The following is a 17,337-nucleotide window of genomic DNA, read 5'->3' on the forward strand; positions in this document are numbered from 1 at the left end:
GATCATACAGGTCTAGTCACATCAGGCGCAGACTGACCGCCAAACCATCCAACAAACCCTTCAGTTGCATGCAGCAAACCAAGATGCACTAAAGAAAATGACGGAGGCTGTGGTAACCAGTAGAGGCAATCCGATGGCTCCTACAGCTGTGTTACAAAAATACCAAATCAGTGAAGACCCCTGTTACTTCTTCACCAATTTCGAAAGAGTGGCACGCAATGCACAATGGCCCATGGAGAAGTGGGGTCACTTCATTGCACCCTTGCTGACCGGCAGCATGCAAGGAGCATACCAAGCGGCCAACCCAGCGGGGGACACTGCCTACTCAGACATCAAGAGAGCCATGCTTGAACGTATGGGAATGGATGATGAGTCATACCGGATCCGCCTGAGGGATGCTAAACTAAAGATGGGGAGACACCTCATCAGCTGTATTATCGGATCCACGACTTGAAAGAAAAGTGGCTGAAGCCTTCCAGCAGCAGCATTCAGGAGATGGTGTACAAGATTAAGCTGGAACAGTTCACAGAGGCACTCCCCTCAACGATGCAGAGTTGGGTGAGGCAACACCACCGGCCCACACTGACCGAAGCCATCGACATCGCTTCTGCCTTCCAGAAAGCAGGTTCAGTCCGAGCATCCATGATTGAACTATTTCCCAGAACCGGAGCGATGAAACCACAAGGAACGGTTGAACAAAGGCCGGCACGAGGGGAAGCCAAAAACATAACATGGCCCACCGTAACCAGACAGCCCCAATGCTTTGATTGTGGTGAATGGGGCCATATAGCAAGGTTTTGTCCAAAGAAACCTAAACCAGTGGAGCCCATGGAAATCGGGTTCGTTCAAGGAAGGGAATACCGGAGGAGTCGTGAACCATACTTCCTAGATGTCCGGGTGGACGGAACTACCCAGAAGGCTCTGCTGGACAGCGGAAGCAAACAGGCAGCTTTCAGACCGGAAGTAAGTGGGGAGAAGATCGGGCTGGATATTCTGATACCTATAAAATGCGTGCATGGCGACACTGTTTCCTATCCTTCTAAGGTAGTTAACATAGAAGTAAAGGGGGTGGAGTCCAGAATGAAGGTTGCCAACATGCCACACCTGCCAACCCTGGTTCTCCTGGGAACTGATCTCCCCTCTTTCCCCGAATTTGTAAGGGACACAGAGTGGTTGCAAACAGCCCCTTTTTCCCGGATGGACATAAGGCCTCCCATCCCAAAACCTCCCAAGAAAAGCCAAAACGAAGTAAGAAGGGAAAAGATGAAGTGGGAAAAAGAAAAGAGGTTTGCGGAGGTCATAGATTGGTTACCCGATGACAAACAACCTACATTTCGAGGTGAACTGGCCTTAGATCCTACCCTAAAAACCACTTGGAACCAGGCCATAGCATACCCAGACAAGGGAACAGCATATCCTTGGTTCAAATCATCGAACGGATTGATATATCGGATAACCAAGGACAGGGCTGATCGGGAACTGGAACAACTGTTGGTACCCCAAAATTTCAGACCCACCGTCCTGAAGCTAGCACATGACGCTACGACATGAGGACATTTGGCGAGGGGAAAAATGCAGGATGAGGTGCTGAAAAGGTTTTATTGGCCTGGGGTGTTCCGGGGCGTGACCAAGTATTGTGAGGAATGTGAGGTTTGCTAGGAAACCAATCCCCAGCTACCACCGAAGGCCCCGCTACAGCCGTTACCTTTGATAAAAGAGCCATTTTCCCGGATAGGAATGGACATAGTGGGACCATTAGAACCCAACAGCCACGGATATCAGTACATCCTAGTCATCGTAGACTACGCAACACGATACCCCGAGGCTTTCCCCATGAAGGGAACAAGCGCCACACAGGTCTGTAATTTGTTAATCCCTTTCTTTTGTCGAGTGGGACTCCCAGACGAGATACAGACCGACCAGAGGCGGAATTTCATATCCGGGGTAATGCGGAGAGTCTGCCAACAGCTGAACATAAAACAGATCCATACCACCGTCTATCATCCACAGACGGATGGGTTGGTAGAACGTTATAACAAGACTATCAAACAAATGTTAAAAAAGGCAACTGAGCCCATGGGCACTAACTGGGACCGGGTATTACCCTGGGTAGTCATGGTGTTACGTGATACCCCACAATCGGCCACCGGGTTCTCCCCTTTTGAGTTGTTGTTTGGTCACAAACCCCGAACAGTACTTGATCTAGCACGCAGCGAATGGGAAAACCAAGAGGAAGAAACCCAACTCACAGATTATGTGATTGATCTTCGGGATACTCTAACACACCAGAGAGAGCTGGCTAGGGAGATCCTGAGGCGGTCACAACGGACACAAGAAAAATATTACAACCGCAACACCTGAGTAAGGTCCTTTCAGAAAGGCGACAAAGTACTGGTACTATTGCCCACGTCTTACAATAAGATGCTGGCCCAATGGAGGGGTCCCTATACCGTACTGGATGTACTCGGGCCGGTGAACTACTTGATAGAAAAACCAGACCGAAAAGAGAAAACCAAGAACTATCACATCAACCTTACTGAAAGCTTGGAAAGAACCAAGCACAGCTCCAAGCGGAATGAATGCAATGTGTCCCGATACACCAGACAGTAGTTCCGAGGTCTCTGCCCTGCAGGCAGTGCAATGGGGACCAAACCTGTCGGAAAAAGAAAAAACGGAACTCCTAGAAGTCCTTAACCCTCTGAGAGAGGGCTTCTCATTCTTTCCAGGCAGAACTCCACTAGTAGAACACAGAATCGAGACCCTAACGAACCAGTTCGTCCGGTTTAGACCCTACCGACTTCCTGAGGCTAAAAGAGCACAGGTGCAAGCTGAAATCGAAGAAATGCTGAAACTGGGCATAATCGAGAGATCGACAAGTCATTGGTCTTCCCCGATAGTCCTGGTGCCCAAACCTGATGGCACGACTCGATTTTGTATGGACTATCAGAAACTTAATGAGATCTCAACCTATCAGGCCTACCCCATGCCTCGGATAGACGAGTTACTTGAACGACTTGGAGCCGCCCAGTACCTAACCACCATAGACCTTACTAAGGGTTACTGGAGATACCCTTACGGGAAGAAGATAAGATTAAAACTGCTTTCTCTACCCCGTCAGTGTTGCACCAGTTCACAGTTTTACCATTTGGCCTCCATGGGGCTCCTGCTACGTTCCAAGCATTGATGAACCAAGTACTGATGTCACACAACGATTACACCTCAGCCTACTTAGACGACACTACAGTGTTCAGCAAGAGCTGGGAAGAACACCTTGAACATCTTGGAAGAGTTATAAAAGAACTGGAGAGGGCCGGACTGAAAATCAACCCAAGGAAAACAACCATTGGGGCCCAACAGACACGTTACCTAGGTCATTTAGTAGGTATGGGAAGGATCCGGCCCCAACTTCACAAAGTCGAAGCCATTCAGAAACTATCCATGCCTAGCAATTGCAAACAAATACGGGCTTATTTGGGTTTTGTGGGTTACTACAGAAGGTTTATACCCATGTTTTCCTCAGTGGCAGCCCCACTGACAGAGGCCTTAAAAAGCACCTATAAGAAGGACGTATGTTCCGATCCTGACGCAGTCAGGGCATTTAACCATCTGAAGAATTCAATCTCAGCCCTACCTGTCCTATGTTGTCCGGACTTCAATAAAGAATTCTTCCTACAGACTGATGCGTCTGGTTCTGGGTTAGGCACGGTGCTCTCACAAGGAACAGAGGAGGATCTGTATCCCATCGCCTTTATCAGCTGTAAACTGCTTCCCCACGAAGAGTCGTACTCAACGGTAGAAAAAGTGTTTAGCGATCAAGTGGGCAATCGAATCTCTGAGATACTATCTCCTGGGTCGGTCATTTACTATATTTACTGACCATGCGCCCTTACAGTGGTTGGCCGTACAGAAAGATTTGAATCAGCGTGTGCTAAGATGGTTCCTTACTCTACAAGAATATCGCTTTAAAACGTTACACAAGCCCATATCCTTCCAGGTGGTTCCGGATTACCTTTCCAGGAGCCTTGATCGGCCCAAGCGGCTCGATTCCTCGGGGGGAGTATGTGATCAGAGGGACATGAAAGGGAAGAAGCGAGAGGAGGGACCACATGAGAAAGAGCACCCAGTCGAAGGAAGACCACCTGAGATGGGGTACCAACCGACCAAGCTGTTAGGTCGGGAGAGCACAGTCCAGATAATTAACAGTCTTGGGACCCCGGAAGACAGCATGAAGAGAGACGTGGACGAAAGGACTACGGCTGACACCGCTTACATGAGTATAGGATACGCGCGAATAGTTTGTTCCAGCGAATGGAAAAACCGGAACGGAGGCGATTGGGCCGTCCTTCCCAGACAACCGCTGGCTTACCGGGGCGGGGTTCCGCTCCGAGTGCAGCATGGACCGTGGTAAGCCGAACGCCTTCACAGGCAGACGCCGGCTTCCCTCGCGGTTCCTTTCACAACACGGTTGAGGCTGTACCCAGTGACGCGGAAGGCAGAGACCCGCTTCCGAGTTCACCGCCAACACTCACCTTCAGAAAGAGTCACAGAGACCTCGAGGGTGCCAGACCTCTTCAAGACGGGGGTTCCTCGCGGGGACCCGGACTTGGCGGGGCGGGCAGGCAACCCTCCTTCAAACCAAGGGAAAGGGGGCGGAGCTTATGGGGATATTTATAGAGAACCAAGCCAAGTCCGTGCTGATTGGCTACCTGGACCCCAACCCCTATATAAGGTAAAAACAAATGATGGACGGTGTGTCTCTTTGCCATTCTCTTCTAGGACTTCGAGAGAGAGAGAGCTGTGCCTGAGACGCTGTGGGCTTACGAGGACTAGCTACAAGGTCGAGAAGCCACATCCATATTCCAAGAAAAAGAAGCAGCATTCTTTAACTTTTTGTTCCTTTTTGAATTCCTGTATCCTGAAGAAAGGTTTTACTTAAGTTCCACTCCTGGCTGCCTGTCCTCATTCACACAAGCCTAAAATGACCTCTGAAGGGGTACGCGACACACGAGGCAAGCACAGTTGGTAAATGCGTGCGTGACTCACCGTCTGCCTGGAAAAAAAAACGTGAAAAAAACGCTTATGTGCGCGTAGGCAACACCCCTGCCAAAAGAAGAACTATACGCTGTCTGAGGAGACAGGACAAAAGAAGAAGTGAACGCTGTTTGAGGAAACAGGCCCAAAAAAAATAAAGAACGCTGTCAGAGGTAACAGGGAGTACGAACTTGAAACGCTGTGAAGTAATCGCGTGTGAACTGACAAGAAGTACAGAATTCACCCACTCGCTCTTCACGAAAAGCACGTACAAGGGAATGGGGTCCTACACGTACCTTTTAAAGCGGCCCACACTTACAGCGTCACTTACGCGTGTACGCGCTAAGGCCCTTTCCTCTAATTACACGAGCTGGCACTCCGATGTGCAGTTTTTGGACGTGTACGATGAACATGCACCCGTGTTGATGGAAACGCCCGCGCGTCACGTCACTTAGGCGCGTAGGCCATTTCCTCGGATTACACGCATCCACACACGGACGTGCAGTTTTTTCACGCGCGCTGAACCACTATGCCCACGTCACGAGGGAAACGCCTGTGAGAGTCATGTCACAGAAGCGCTTACGCGCTAAGGGCCTTTGGTCCAATGAAACCGCATACGTGTGCTGACACGCTTACACGCGAAGGGCCTTTCCTCGAATTACATGCTGACGTGCAAGATTTTCACGTGCCGAATCACTCTGTATCAAGCTGGCCACGCAACAACACACGGAAGACCACGCTCCTGCCCAGAAGGCCGAATTACTGCCCCCCAGAGCCCCGAGCACGCTCCCACCTGCCATCTGCTGCTGCCTGACTGCCTGCTGCCCACGTGCCCTGCTATTTGCTGCCTGCACGTCAGCCAGGGGTGCAGTTGCTGTCACCACCCCTGCTGGAACCGAAGACTCCCGACTGGGATACCGTCGCTCCACAGCCCAGCCCCAGGACCCAGTTGCCCACCCACTCCTGCCTCTGGGGTTGCCATGTCGGGCACAACACCATCTGGCACCACTAGCAACCCCCAGCCAGAGAGGCAGAGGGCCACCAGCTTCAGTGCCAGGGAAGTTGGTGTCCTGGTGGAGCAAGTCCTCGGGCAGTATGATACCCTCTTTGGAAGTTCACGCGCCGACAATGAAGGACGGACTAGGATCTGGATGGACATCGTGACTGCCATCAACGCGGAAGGGGTGGCAGTCCGCGACTTACAACATGTCAAGAAGCACTTGGAGGACTTCAGGTCCAGGACCCTCAACAAGGCCTGGCGCCTCTTGAAGGCAGCGGATGCCAATGGGCGTCGGGGCCACCTGTCCGACCACCAGATGAGGGTCCTGGAACACATATGCCCAGCGCTCCACGTCCAGGTCCTTGAGAGGCAGACCCATCTGGAGTCGAGCGCTAAGTGTACATGCATACTGATTGGACGCTGTGTGTGTGGTGGTGTGCCAGTAGTGTGCAGGTTGCACATGTGTTTTCGTAGGGCCATATAGGGATGTGTATGAACAGGGGCGTGAGGCTGCCACATGTGAGTCCTCTTAGGTGTGATACACATCGATGGTGTATGTGTTGGTAAGCATGCTGTGCAAATGCAGGTGTGGTAGCACACGTTTGAATTTCTGTGCATGTACGTTGGCATGGTTTTGGTGTCACTCATGGATGGTGGCTCCTGCTGCATGTATCTGCACTGTGTACATGTGCATGTGTGTGTATTTGACAAGTGTGCAACTGTGATGCAACATGGATGCACGTGACACTGATATGTAGAAGGCTGAATGCCAGATGTGACATGTATGGCGATCGAATCACTGCGACAGTTGGACGAGATGTAGACATGCAAGTGTGGTGGCGTGTGTGCATGTCTAGTGCACTCCCTGTGTTCATGTGATGTCAGGCTCACCTTCGGCTGTTCATTTTGTTGTATGTGTATGGATGTTGCTGTCTGGTGCAATATTGCTGTGGAAATGCTCATGTGTGTGAGTTGAAATTACATGTGTGTCGTGGAGTGTGATGCCATGTCTGAAGTTTGACACTGCCACTCATGTGCAACTGTCATGTGTGTATCAGTCCATTGTACAGTGCCCTGATGTCTGTGTTTTATCTCTCCCTGTCTGCAGCGTCAACTGATGAAGAGGGCGGAGAGGGTGCTGTGGAGCACAGCGGCAGGGATCGCACCACCAGCCGCAGACGCAAGGCCCGGCTCCCCTCCCAGATTGTCATCTCGTCTGGGAGTGAGGAGTCTGGTGCCGCGTCCCAGGCCACAGCTGCCGAGGGTAGGTCCAAGAGGCAGAGGTCAGAGGTGGACTCCTCGGCAGCAGAAGGGGCAGCTGAGACCCCACAGGGTCCAACGGAGGAAGATGGCACAGAGTCATCCAAGTTGGCGGGGGGTTTGGTGGAGGAGGAGGCCGCGGAAGGGACACACACGGGGTCTGGAGGTGGGGATTCCACTGGTGCTAGTGGTGCAGTGCAGGGGCAGGGACAAGAGGCAGCACAGGCAGCCACAGAGGTGCCTGTATGTAATCCTGTCCCTGATCCTGTCACTCCATCATCTGGCACCAGCAGGGATGCTGTTAGGGAGAATTCTCTGTTTAGGCTGAATTTCCCTACCTAGTGAGTCCCCCAGCAGCTTTGCTGGATTTCTGGGGTTTCTTTTTTTCTCCTGCCAAGAGTGAGACTCTTTTTACCCTCACTCTTGGACATGTTGAAGTGTGTTTTCTTGGTTAAACCTTGTGTTGAATGGGCTATGGGGTCTTTTACTCCATAGGGCCTCATGTATTTTTGTGATGTGGGTTACACAGCACCCTCTGTGCCGTGACCCAGGGGTGTCCTAGGGACTCCCCAACATAGACTCCATACCCTGGGACTGACTACTTACTGTCTCCCAGGGCATGTAAAGTCACCAAAGACTTTGCTAGTCTTGAATCCTGAACAGAACCAGTACAAACCATCATATTGTGGACGTACTGGCTGGGGCAATTCGATTGCCCCAGGGTCTGTTCGTCGAGGGGGCACGTCTCCGTCCCCCCTGATCGAGTTTTGGCTGGTGGCAGTGGAAACTACTTTTTATATTCGACCGCGAATATTTCCCTATGGGATTTCCCATTGTTTTAGGCTAACACATTTAATTATTTATTTACGGTAGCCTTAAACATACCGCTGGTTTATATATTTATTATTATAACTCCGGTTGGGACTTTTTGCCAAAACTTGATTCTAAAATGGCGTTGGCGTTCGCCTCTGTAACTCTGACCCAAAGTGGAGCCCTTTGTTCCACTTTTGGCGGGCTTCTCCACAGAAGCCCTCCAAAGTGGTGCCACTCTGTCTGGGGTACTTAGGAGGGGTGGAGGGGGATTTAGGCACCCTGGACTGAGTTACCTAGGTAACTCAAGTCGCACTCCGTCCTGATTGGCCCAAGTGGTGAGCCGGCCGGCTCACCACTTAGCATGTTTGAGTGACAGCTAGGCTGGGTGAATGGGGGTTTGCTGCATAAAAGCAGGGCTTTGGGGACTGGAACTTCAGAAGTTGCCACAGGACCAAGAATCCGACGAGGGAAGAGCTGAGCCGACCTGCTTCGACGACACCACCCGGTGGAGCCCTGCTGAACCGTCTCACCACTTTTTCCAACGACCGAGGAGAACTCTTAACGGAGTGGCTCCTTCCCTTGACTGGTGGGGACAACCAGTTTTCACCTTCTTTCCGTTCTTCGAGGTATCCCGTGGCCGCCTTGCCAGTGCCAAGCACCCCGGCAACCGGAACCCCACCACTTTTACCCCAACCGCGAAAGTCGGTACCACCCTTTAACCGGAGGACTCCGCGGCTGGTTTCTTCCCGGGCAGTGCAACGACCTTCTTCTTCTGCTCTTCAGCGAGATCTTCTTCTCCCCTGACCGACGTCGAGCCTTGCTGCCACTGCCTGGAACAACTGCCACCGCTGGAGGATCCTTTCCGCTTAAGGTACCGTGTTCCGCCTGGCTTCCCTTGCCACCGACTGTACGAGGTAGTTTTAGCCCTCGGCTTTCGATCCTGGGATTGCCTGGGACACTTTGGCTAAACTTTCTGAGCCTCTCTAACTCTTTTCCGAACTCTTTTGCAAGACTCTGAATCCCTACCAACTGTGTGATCTTGGGCACGTTTTCGCTCTGTCTGCTCTAAGAGTGGGCCCTGCTTAGTGACTTTTGCTCACCTGTGACTTTGTGCTTCTTTGAGCTTACCAAAAGTGTTCTTGACCTTAGAGTGGTGTGTTTATCCTAATTCTGCTCTTTTTCCCTCCCTTCTTTAACCTACTAGAGTGTCATCTAACGTTAAGCGCTCACCTCTGTTTTAATTATGTGGTGTTAACCTAGAGTTGTCTAGATAGGAGTAAGGGTTGAAACTGCTTTCATTATAACTGTGTTTGAAGTGTTTTTACTATATTTTGCTAGAGTGATTTCAACTTATGTGTGTTTGATAAATAAATAACTATATACTTTTGAAACCAAGCTCTGGTCAGTGTTTGCTTGTGCTATTGTGCCTGAGTACATATTGTGTATACTTTGCATACTGCCTAACTCTTCTTGAGGGAAGTCTGACTGCTCAGCCACAGCTACCAGGTAAATCTGGGTGGTGCAGACTGCTACCAAGTGGGTTTACTGCTATACCTGTAGTCTTAAATCTTTTGCAGTGGTCCCCAAGGGAACTGCACAGGTTTCTGCCTAACAGATGCCTACGTCCAGACCCGTTTTCAGGGAGGGGGATGAGCGCACAACAACTGGCCTTCCTCTCCCTGCGGACATGGCTATCCGGGACCGTGTTGAGCCTATCCTGAGTGGGATAGCGTTGCGTCAACGGGGCATGCAACGTGACCTGCAGTCTTTTCGTGGGCAGACTGCACGTCGTCTCGCATGCCTCTTTGGCCACGTTGACCTACTGGGACGGGTCACCCGTGCTGGATTCCTCCGTGTGCTGGACCTTCTTGCGACCCCCTCCTCACCTGAACCCCCTACGCGCCAGTCGTCCTCCATGCCATATTCCCACCCATGTATCACCTGGGTACCCTGTGGAGCTGCCCCTGACCCAGCGGCCAGGCTGGTGGAGGACACATACCTGCCACAGTCGGGAGTCGGACGTCAGCAGGGGTGGCCACCACGACAACTGCACCCCAGCCGGAGGAGGACATGCAGGCAGCAAGAGCCAGGGTGCAGGCACAGCAGCAGCAACATGGTGGGAGCAATGATGGCTCAGGGCCTTCAACATCGGAGGGGCAGGCATCAGCCATAGGGCAGGAGGACCCCGGATTTCAAGTGTCTTCTGTGTTGCAGCGGTTGGGCCACGCCATAGATGCGGAGCGGCAGCGAGCGGAAGAGGCACGGCTCACAATGGTTAGGGTGGAGAACTCCATGCGAAGGGCCCTGAGGCGGGCCGAGTGCCTCGAGGCAATTTGCAGGGGGTTGGAGGTGAACATGTCGTCGTCCCTGCGAACCCTCGGGGCCATGGAAGAGGACCACCTCCAGGACATTGAGAGGGAGAGTTTGATGATGCCCTGGCCCGGGACATCAAAAAGTGAGCCGTCGGACTAGCCCGCTGCCATTGTAAATAGTTAGATAGTGTTAGGTTTCCTTTCTGTTTTTGTTTATTTTGGCCAGCTTGGACAATGCATCACATTTTTGTATATAGTTCATTATTAGGTAGGGTTTTTTGTAGGTTTCATTTGATTTATTGGGCTCATGGACCCTGGATTGGTTATTTGTATATAGTTGAACAGTGGATGTTTCTCGTTTTTATTTTTATTTCACCTTGGCGCAATGGATTTCATATATTTTTTTTCCCTTGGATTTGCTTTGTTGGACTGAGACTTTGGACACATTTTCATTTGGATTTCTTTGGATTCTGATTTAATATTTTTTTCTGGACATGCTGCATTTTATTTCTTATTCCCATTATTGATTTTTTTTTTCATTACATTCATGTTGTGTTCAATACATTTTTGTTTCATACTTCGGTGTCTGGTATTCTCTCATTGGTTTCATGCATGTCATCATATGGGTTTTCACATTCACTTGCACCCATTGTGTGTGTGTGTGACGGACATGTGTTCATGTACATACTTGCCACTTGGATTGTATCATGTAATGGCCATTTCTCTGTGGGTGGATGCAATACTTGTTTGTGTCTTTGGGCTGGGGTGGCGTGGGGTGTGATGTGGGTGGCCATAAGGCCCATGATTGAGGATCGTCATGACGTGGGTGCTGGGGGAAATGAGTGGGACATGAGTGGGGGCCTGCTGGCAAGTGCGCCTGACTGCTGGGGAGTGGGGGTTCTGGGGGACATGTGTGGGACATGAGTGGGGGCCTGCTGGCAAGTGCCCCTGACTGCTGGTGGGTGGGGGTGCTGGGGGACATGTGTGGGGGCCTGCTGGCAGGTGCCCCTGACTGCTGGGGGGCGGGGGTGCTGGGGGACATGAGTGGGGGCCTGCTGGCAAGTGCCCCTGACTGCTGAGGGCTGGGGGACATGTGTGGGGGCCTGCTGGCAGGTGCCCCTCACTGCTGGGGGGTGGGGGTGCTGGGGGAAATGAGTGGGGGCCTGCTGGCAAGTGCCCCTGACTTCTGGGGGTGGGGCTGCTGGCCGGTGCCCCTGACTGCTGGGGGGTGGAGTTGCTGGGGGACATGTGTGGGACATGAGTGGGGGCCTGCTGTCAGGTGCCCCTGACTGCTGGGGGGTGGGGGTGCTGGGGGACATGAGTGGGGGCCTGCTGGCAGGTGCCCCTCACTGCTGGGGGTGCTGGGGGACATGAGTTGGTGATCACTAGTGCAAGGTGACATGTGGCTTGGATGGGGGGGCATGCCCATGGTGGATGGGCTGCCTGCCGGACATGACCAGGGGTGCAGGGTAGTCCCCTGTGGTGTGGGCTGCCTGCAGGGGCCGTGGAGGGTGTAGAGGGAACACCTGGGAGGACCCACACTGCCAATTCACGTGTAGGACTCCCCGCGCACCCCTGAAATTCACGTACCCCGCTCTGACAGCAAAATAGTGTGTGAAACTTCCCGCGAAGCCCAGTTATTCACGTACCCCACTCGCACAGGGCCTATCGCGTGTGAAACTTCACGCTAACCCCAGGAATACACATACCCCACTTGCACAGGGCATTTCGCGTGTGAAACTTCCCGTGCACCCCAGGAATACACGTACCCCACTCGCACTGGGCATTTTGCGTGTGAAACTTCCCGCGCACCCCTGAAATACACGTTCCCCTCTCCAATCACGTGCGAAACTTCCCGCGCACCCCAGGAATACACGTACCCCACTCGCACAGGGCATTTCGCGTGTGAAACTTCCCGCGCACCCCCGAAATACACGTTCCTCTCTCCAATCGCGTGTGAAACTTCCCGCGCACCCCAGGAATACATGTACCCCACTCGCACGGGGCATTTTGCGTGTGAAACTTCCCGCAAACCCGTTATACACGTACCCCGCTCCAATCCCGTGTGACACTCCCCGTGCAGCAGGGTATGTGTATTCGGAGGGGTGAGCAGGGAGTTTTACAGGCGTTTTCGTGGTTGGGGGCCTGTGCGCCATGTACGGGATTTGTGCGCTGTGCATGGCGCACGGGGAGGGGCTGGGGGCGTAACTGGTGCTGCTGCAGGGTCGCTGCGCCACGACTGGTTTTGTAAGCTAAAATCCATGAATACACTGTGCGCGGAAATGGATTTTAGTGCACGCGGCTGGCGCCAGCCGCGTGCGCCACTTGTGCGGTGAATTCTATGAATTACCGCCAATATGTTGCGATGCGTAACCAGTATTTTCTTTATTCATTTCAGTGGAAAGCTTTTCAGTAGTTCTGTCTTGTAGACATCCAGGCTATTTCTCTGTATTTGGTAAATAAAAGAAGTCCATGTTCTCCAGCATTGGATTTTGCATAGATTCACATGCTGTTTGAATATTACCGGTCGTCATGTTGGGAAACACAGTTAATATTAAAGCAGTTTCATTCAGAAAATTAAAACACGCACTTTAATGTTCTCTCTGTTGTTTTGGGTCATTTACTATATGAATGCAAAATCAGACAAAAGGCCTCAGGAATCAATTGGAAGTGTAAAAAGCAAGGTGTCATTTATGGCTGGTTTGCAAACTATACAACAAATGGCATCTTATCAGCCCACCACCCGAACTAACCCTGCCCTGCTCCAAGTCGCCCACCCCTTATTTTACCACATAGTCTGGCCCCTCATAATATACGTCATATCCGTTTAATCTCCTGCGCCCCCAAGATACAACAATAGAGTTAATTGTGTACATCTGTAGTACATCTTCTGTTTTCTGCTTGTCTCCAGTCTTCACGTGATCCTGCTCTTCCGGGTCAGTCGTTCTATTCTGATGATTCAGGCGTAGTCCTCCTCTGGGGTGGAATGTGAGCCACCGCCTCCTGATGCACATGAGAATAAGGCACTGTTGTTTGAGCTGGTTTAAGCCGGCACAATCCAAGATGGAGGCCAAGGTGGCCTTAACCACAAGCACGCTAGAGCCGTTGAAAGCACTGTTTCAGCAGGCTTATAGTGCATGTCTATTTTAGGGAGCTTTTGGGTCAAGTTTTGCCTAAAACCAATAAGTGGTGATGTCCCTATGCATTGTCTGCTATAAGAAAAAGAACAATAACAAACTCTCGGGCTAAAACAATACAACACTACAGGTATCCAACACTATTCCCAAACTCCTCCCATATCGTGGTTTATATCGTTTAGGATCACAGTCATTTTATTGCCTTCATGGCATCATAACAGCATGTATCTTATTGCTGCTCCCCCAGGGGTAATCAGCATTCACAGACCCCCACCCCCTTTTAGGCTTACTGCGCAACTAATTAGCTTATCTGTCTATAACCCTGTGCTAGATCCCCAATTCACCTGTTTTTCGTTTGCACAGGGAATTCTATTCTAATCTACAACTAACTATGGTCCATTCCTGCTTTTCGTTAGTGCAGGTAAACCATCAACCTTTTCCACTTTGCTTTCACAATGTATAAAATAATCTTCATAGTTTTGAGAGGTTTACAGCAATTTCTAAAACTCCTGCTGCAGCATTTCACTTTCTTGCTGCATTTCTAGCCGGACAAAAGAGGGGCTGAGGTCTTCCGGGCCAGGCCAAAGAGGCGAGTTGTGGGGTCTAGTTTGTATTTCCAAGGCTCCTGACTGGCAACAGCACCGCATACAACACCATGTTACCCCTGCCAGTAGAAGAGAAAATGCTGTGAGACATACTGTGGTGGTAATGTAAGGTTGTTCAGATACTTATTTTTTCTTATGGCACATAGAACATCTCCCTCAAAACACATTGGGGCTGTTCGATGGGCCACCTCAAACGCTTCTTTTTCTCTATTGTACACTGTCTCTAACACCTGCACGCTCTTGGTCACATCTGTCACATGTCTTACTGAAGTTTCTACTTCCTCTAAATCCTTAAATCTCTGTGGCACCAGCTTTGGCCACCCTTTCAAAAACTCCACATACACCTTTACCATCCTCCTCTCTGTAGCTGGCCAAAAAACGGTAAACTGCTTGGTACCTGTATGGATCGTAAATAGCACATCAGATTCTGGTGAAGCTGCTAATTTTACACACTGATCCTTTCTTCAAAACAATCTTCTCCCTATCAAACTATATCCTGCCACTCCCCTTCACAGCACACTCTATTTCCGACCAACACTATCTGACCTTCGCTTAATTTTCTCAAGCGTTGGTATGGTAGGGGCTGTAAAGGCCATAATTCCCAAATTGTAGCAAGACTCAACCACAGATCAGTTGTCATCCCCGAGCAGAGATCCAATATCTAGAGGCATTATTAGGTAGTTTAATTTCCCAGACTTACCCTTACGTCCCGTCCCTTTCCTCCATACAGCACGGGCATCCCTCGCTAGTGACGGGAGACAGAACCATTTTCACCAGAAAAAAACCTTCTTCCCCTTTTCAAAGCGAGGATGCCGGGGTGGCCTCAGTGTCCCTGCAGCCTCATGAGTCTAGGAGTGGCCCCCCAATGCAAAACAAATGTCGGGCCACCGGCTTTGCACCGGTGGCCCGATTAACAACAATATAACTGCGGCGAGGCCGCGGGGGTGCAGGGCACCACTGCGGCCTCACCGTGATGAGGGGGTGGGGGTGGTCACTTACCTGGTGATTTCTCTGTGTCCGGGTGCTGGCATCTGCTGGAGCCCGTCCGTTGGCATAGGAACCGAGGGAACGGAAGAACTGTTCCCTTCCTTCGCTTCCTATTTCAACACGTTAGGCTGGTTCCTCTGTGGTCAGGCTGCAGAAGCCAATAGGCAAACAGCTTGTTTGGCTTCTGCAGCCTGAACACTGTCAAACTTGCTATGATTGGCTGTCATCTCCCAAACAGGGAGAGGGCAGCTAATCATAGAAAGTGGATAGCTGTATTTCAGCCGAACTTCGGCAGAATAGGGACTCAAAGCCGAAGTTTGGTACAGCCCTACTCCACACCGCAGCCCTCGGTGTCCAGCACCCCTCCACCCACTCCGGACCAGCCGTACGCCCTGGTGGATACAGGCGAGGAAGAAGACCCCGAAACGCCATTGTCATTCAAGGCCTTCCACGAACGACTTGCAGGTCTGGCAGAGTACTTGGGCCTTCCTCAACCCGAAATCAAACAACCGGAGGCGGGGGTACTTGCATAGGTCCTCACTCTTTGCCTCGCAGCTAGAACGGGGATCCCGATGCAGAAGGACGTTGTCGCCTTGGCCATAAAGGGGTGGTTCAAAGCCCACTCGGCCCAGCCTGTCAATCGGCGCCTCAATGCCAAGTATAGGCAAATGGAGGGGGATCCACTATTGCTGTCGGCCCACCCTCAATCACACTCTTCGGGAATTGCTGCAGCGTCACTCTACTCAAAGCCTCAGTCGTCCTCGGCCACCTCATCCTTGGCGTTGCTAGGCAAAGAGGAGAAGATCTTGGAGGCGTACGGGAAGAAGCTTTATTCCAACGCTTCACTGCATCTTCGTTAATCCAATGCGGATGCTATGCTGGCAGCCGTTAACCAGAGGCTTTGGTGGGAAATAGTGGACTTCCTTCCGCAACTTCCCGTGCAGAGCCTGTCACGTTTCAAGGCGGGACTGGCAGAGGCTAAAATGGTAGCGCAAGACATCATGAGTCCACCGTGGCCCACATTGACACCTCTAGCTGTGCCATATGCATCGCCACGGACATGAGAAGGACTGCCTGGCTTTGGGCTACTAAATTCAACCCTGACGTCCAGGAACGCATATTGGACCTTCCATTCGAGAGTGGTGACCTCTTGCACGCCACCACCGATGAGGAGCTAGATAAAAAGAAAAAGAGTTCGCAAACTGCAAAGTCTTTATCCTTACGAAGGCCACGCCCAAGGCGTACACCTAGTCACATCAATGCTCCAAGAAGGGGCAAGCGTTTGGCGGGTTCTAAGGCCTCCAAGAACAGAGGTCCAGGCAGCCTGAACGTTCTCTGAGTCAGCACCGGCGCAAACAGCAAAAGGGGGGGCAAGGGCTTTTTTCAGTCCCTCTCCACCACAACAGCCTCAGAGGGAAAGAAGGCATGACGCGTCCCTTCGGGTCCACGTGTCTCCGGTGGGGGGCAGGCTTGCCCTTCACGCACAGTTCGTGGGCCCCTGGATCCTCTCGGTAGTGTCCACGGGGTACCGCTTACCGATAATCCCCTCTCATCCCTCCTCCCCGCCACTCCCACAGATTGGGGCAGCAACTCTTGGTGGAAATTCGGTCGCTCGTCGAGAGCCAGGCAGTGGAAGAAGTCCCAGCCTCCCGGCAAGGGTTGGGCTTCTACTCCAGCATTTTTACCATACAAAAGAAGAACAAGGCTGGCCTGAGAGTCGTTGGACCTCTCTTTCCTCAACCTCTCCCTCCCTCTTCAAAAATTCAAGATGGTTACGCCAGCACTCATTGCGGAGACATTGTGCAAGGGAGACTGGATGTGCTCCCTGGATCTGAAGGACGCTTATCTACACGTCCCGATTTGGCAGCTGCATCGCTCCTTTCTGCGGTTCAGGATCATGGGCTGCCATTTCCAATACAAGGTGCTACCCTTCGGCCTCAACTCAGCCCCCTGGGTATTTACCAGGTTCATGAATGCAGTGGCAGCCCTCCTCAGGGCCCAGGGCCACCACATCTACCTGTACCTGGACAACTGGCTCTTCAGGGCGAGATCTCCAGAGGCGGTTCATCATACTTCGTCCACCCTTATGGTAACACTCCACGAGCTGGGATTTTTGATCAATCTCAAGTCTCAGCTGCAACCTACACAGATCCTGACCTTTCTGGCCCTCTTCTGGGACACAAGCTCTAGAG

At 51.7% G+C, this 17,337-nt stretch overlaps 1 protein-coding gene across 8 annotated transcripts in view; it reads left to right on the forward strand.

Moving 5' to 3' along the window:
- CHD9 (chromodomain helicase DNA binding protein 9) overlaps nucleotides 1–17,337 on the forward strand; it is a 3,201,601-nt gene that overhangs the window by 2,979,305 nt on the left and 204,959 nt on the right. Inside the window, exon 37 of one of the 8 annotated variants that reach the window (XM_069639531.1) lies at nucleotides 7,140–7,685. The exons of the other annotated variants lie outside the window; for them this stretch is intronic. Coding sequence (XP_069495632.1) covers nucleotides 7,140–7,619 — 480 coding nt within the window. The 3' untranslated portion in view covers nucleotides 7,620–7,685. Of the gene's footprint in view, nucleotides 1–7,139; nucleotides 7,686–17,337 lie in introns of those variants that run through there. 8 annotated transcript variants of the gene reach the window in all.

This window comes from Ambystoma mexicanum, chromosome 1q, assembly GCF_040938575.1.
Source record: "Ambystoma mexicanum isolate Mex_15411 chromosome 1q, UKY_AmexF1_1, whole genome shotgun sequence".
Lineage (NCBI taxonomy): Eukaryota > Metazoa > Chordata > Amphibia > Caudata > Ambystomatidae > Ambystoma > Ambystoma mexicanum.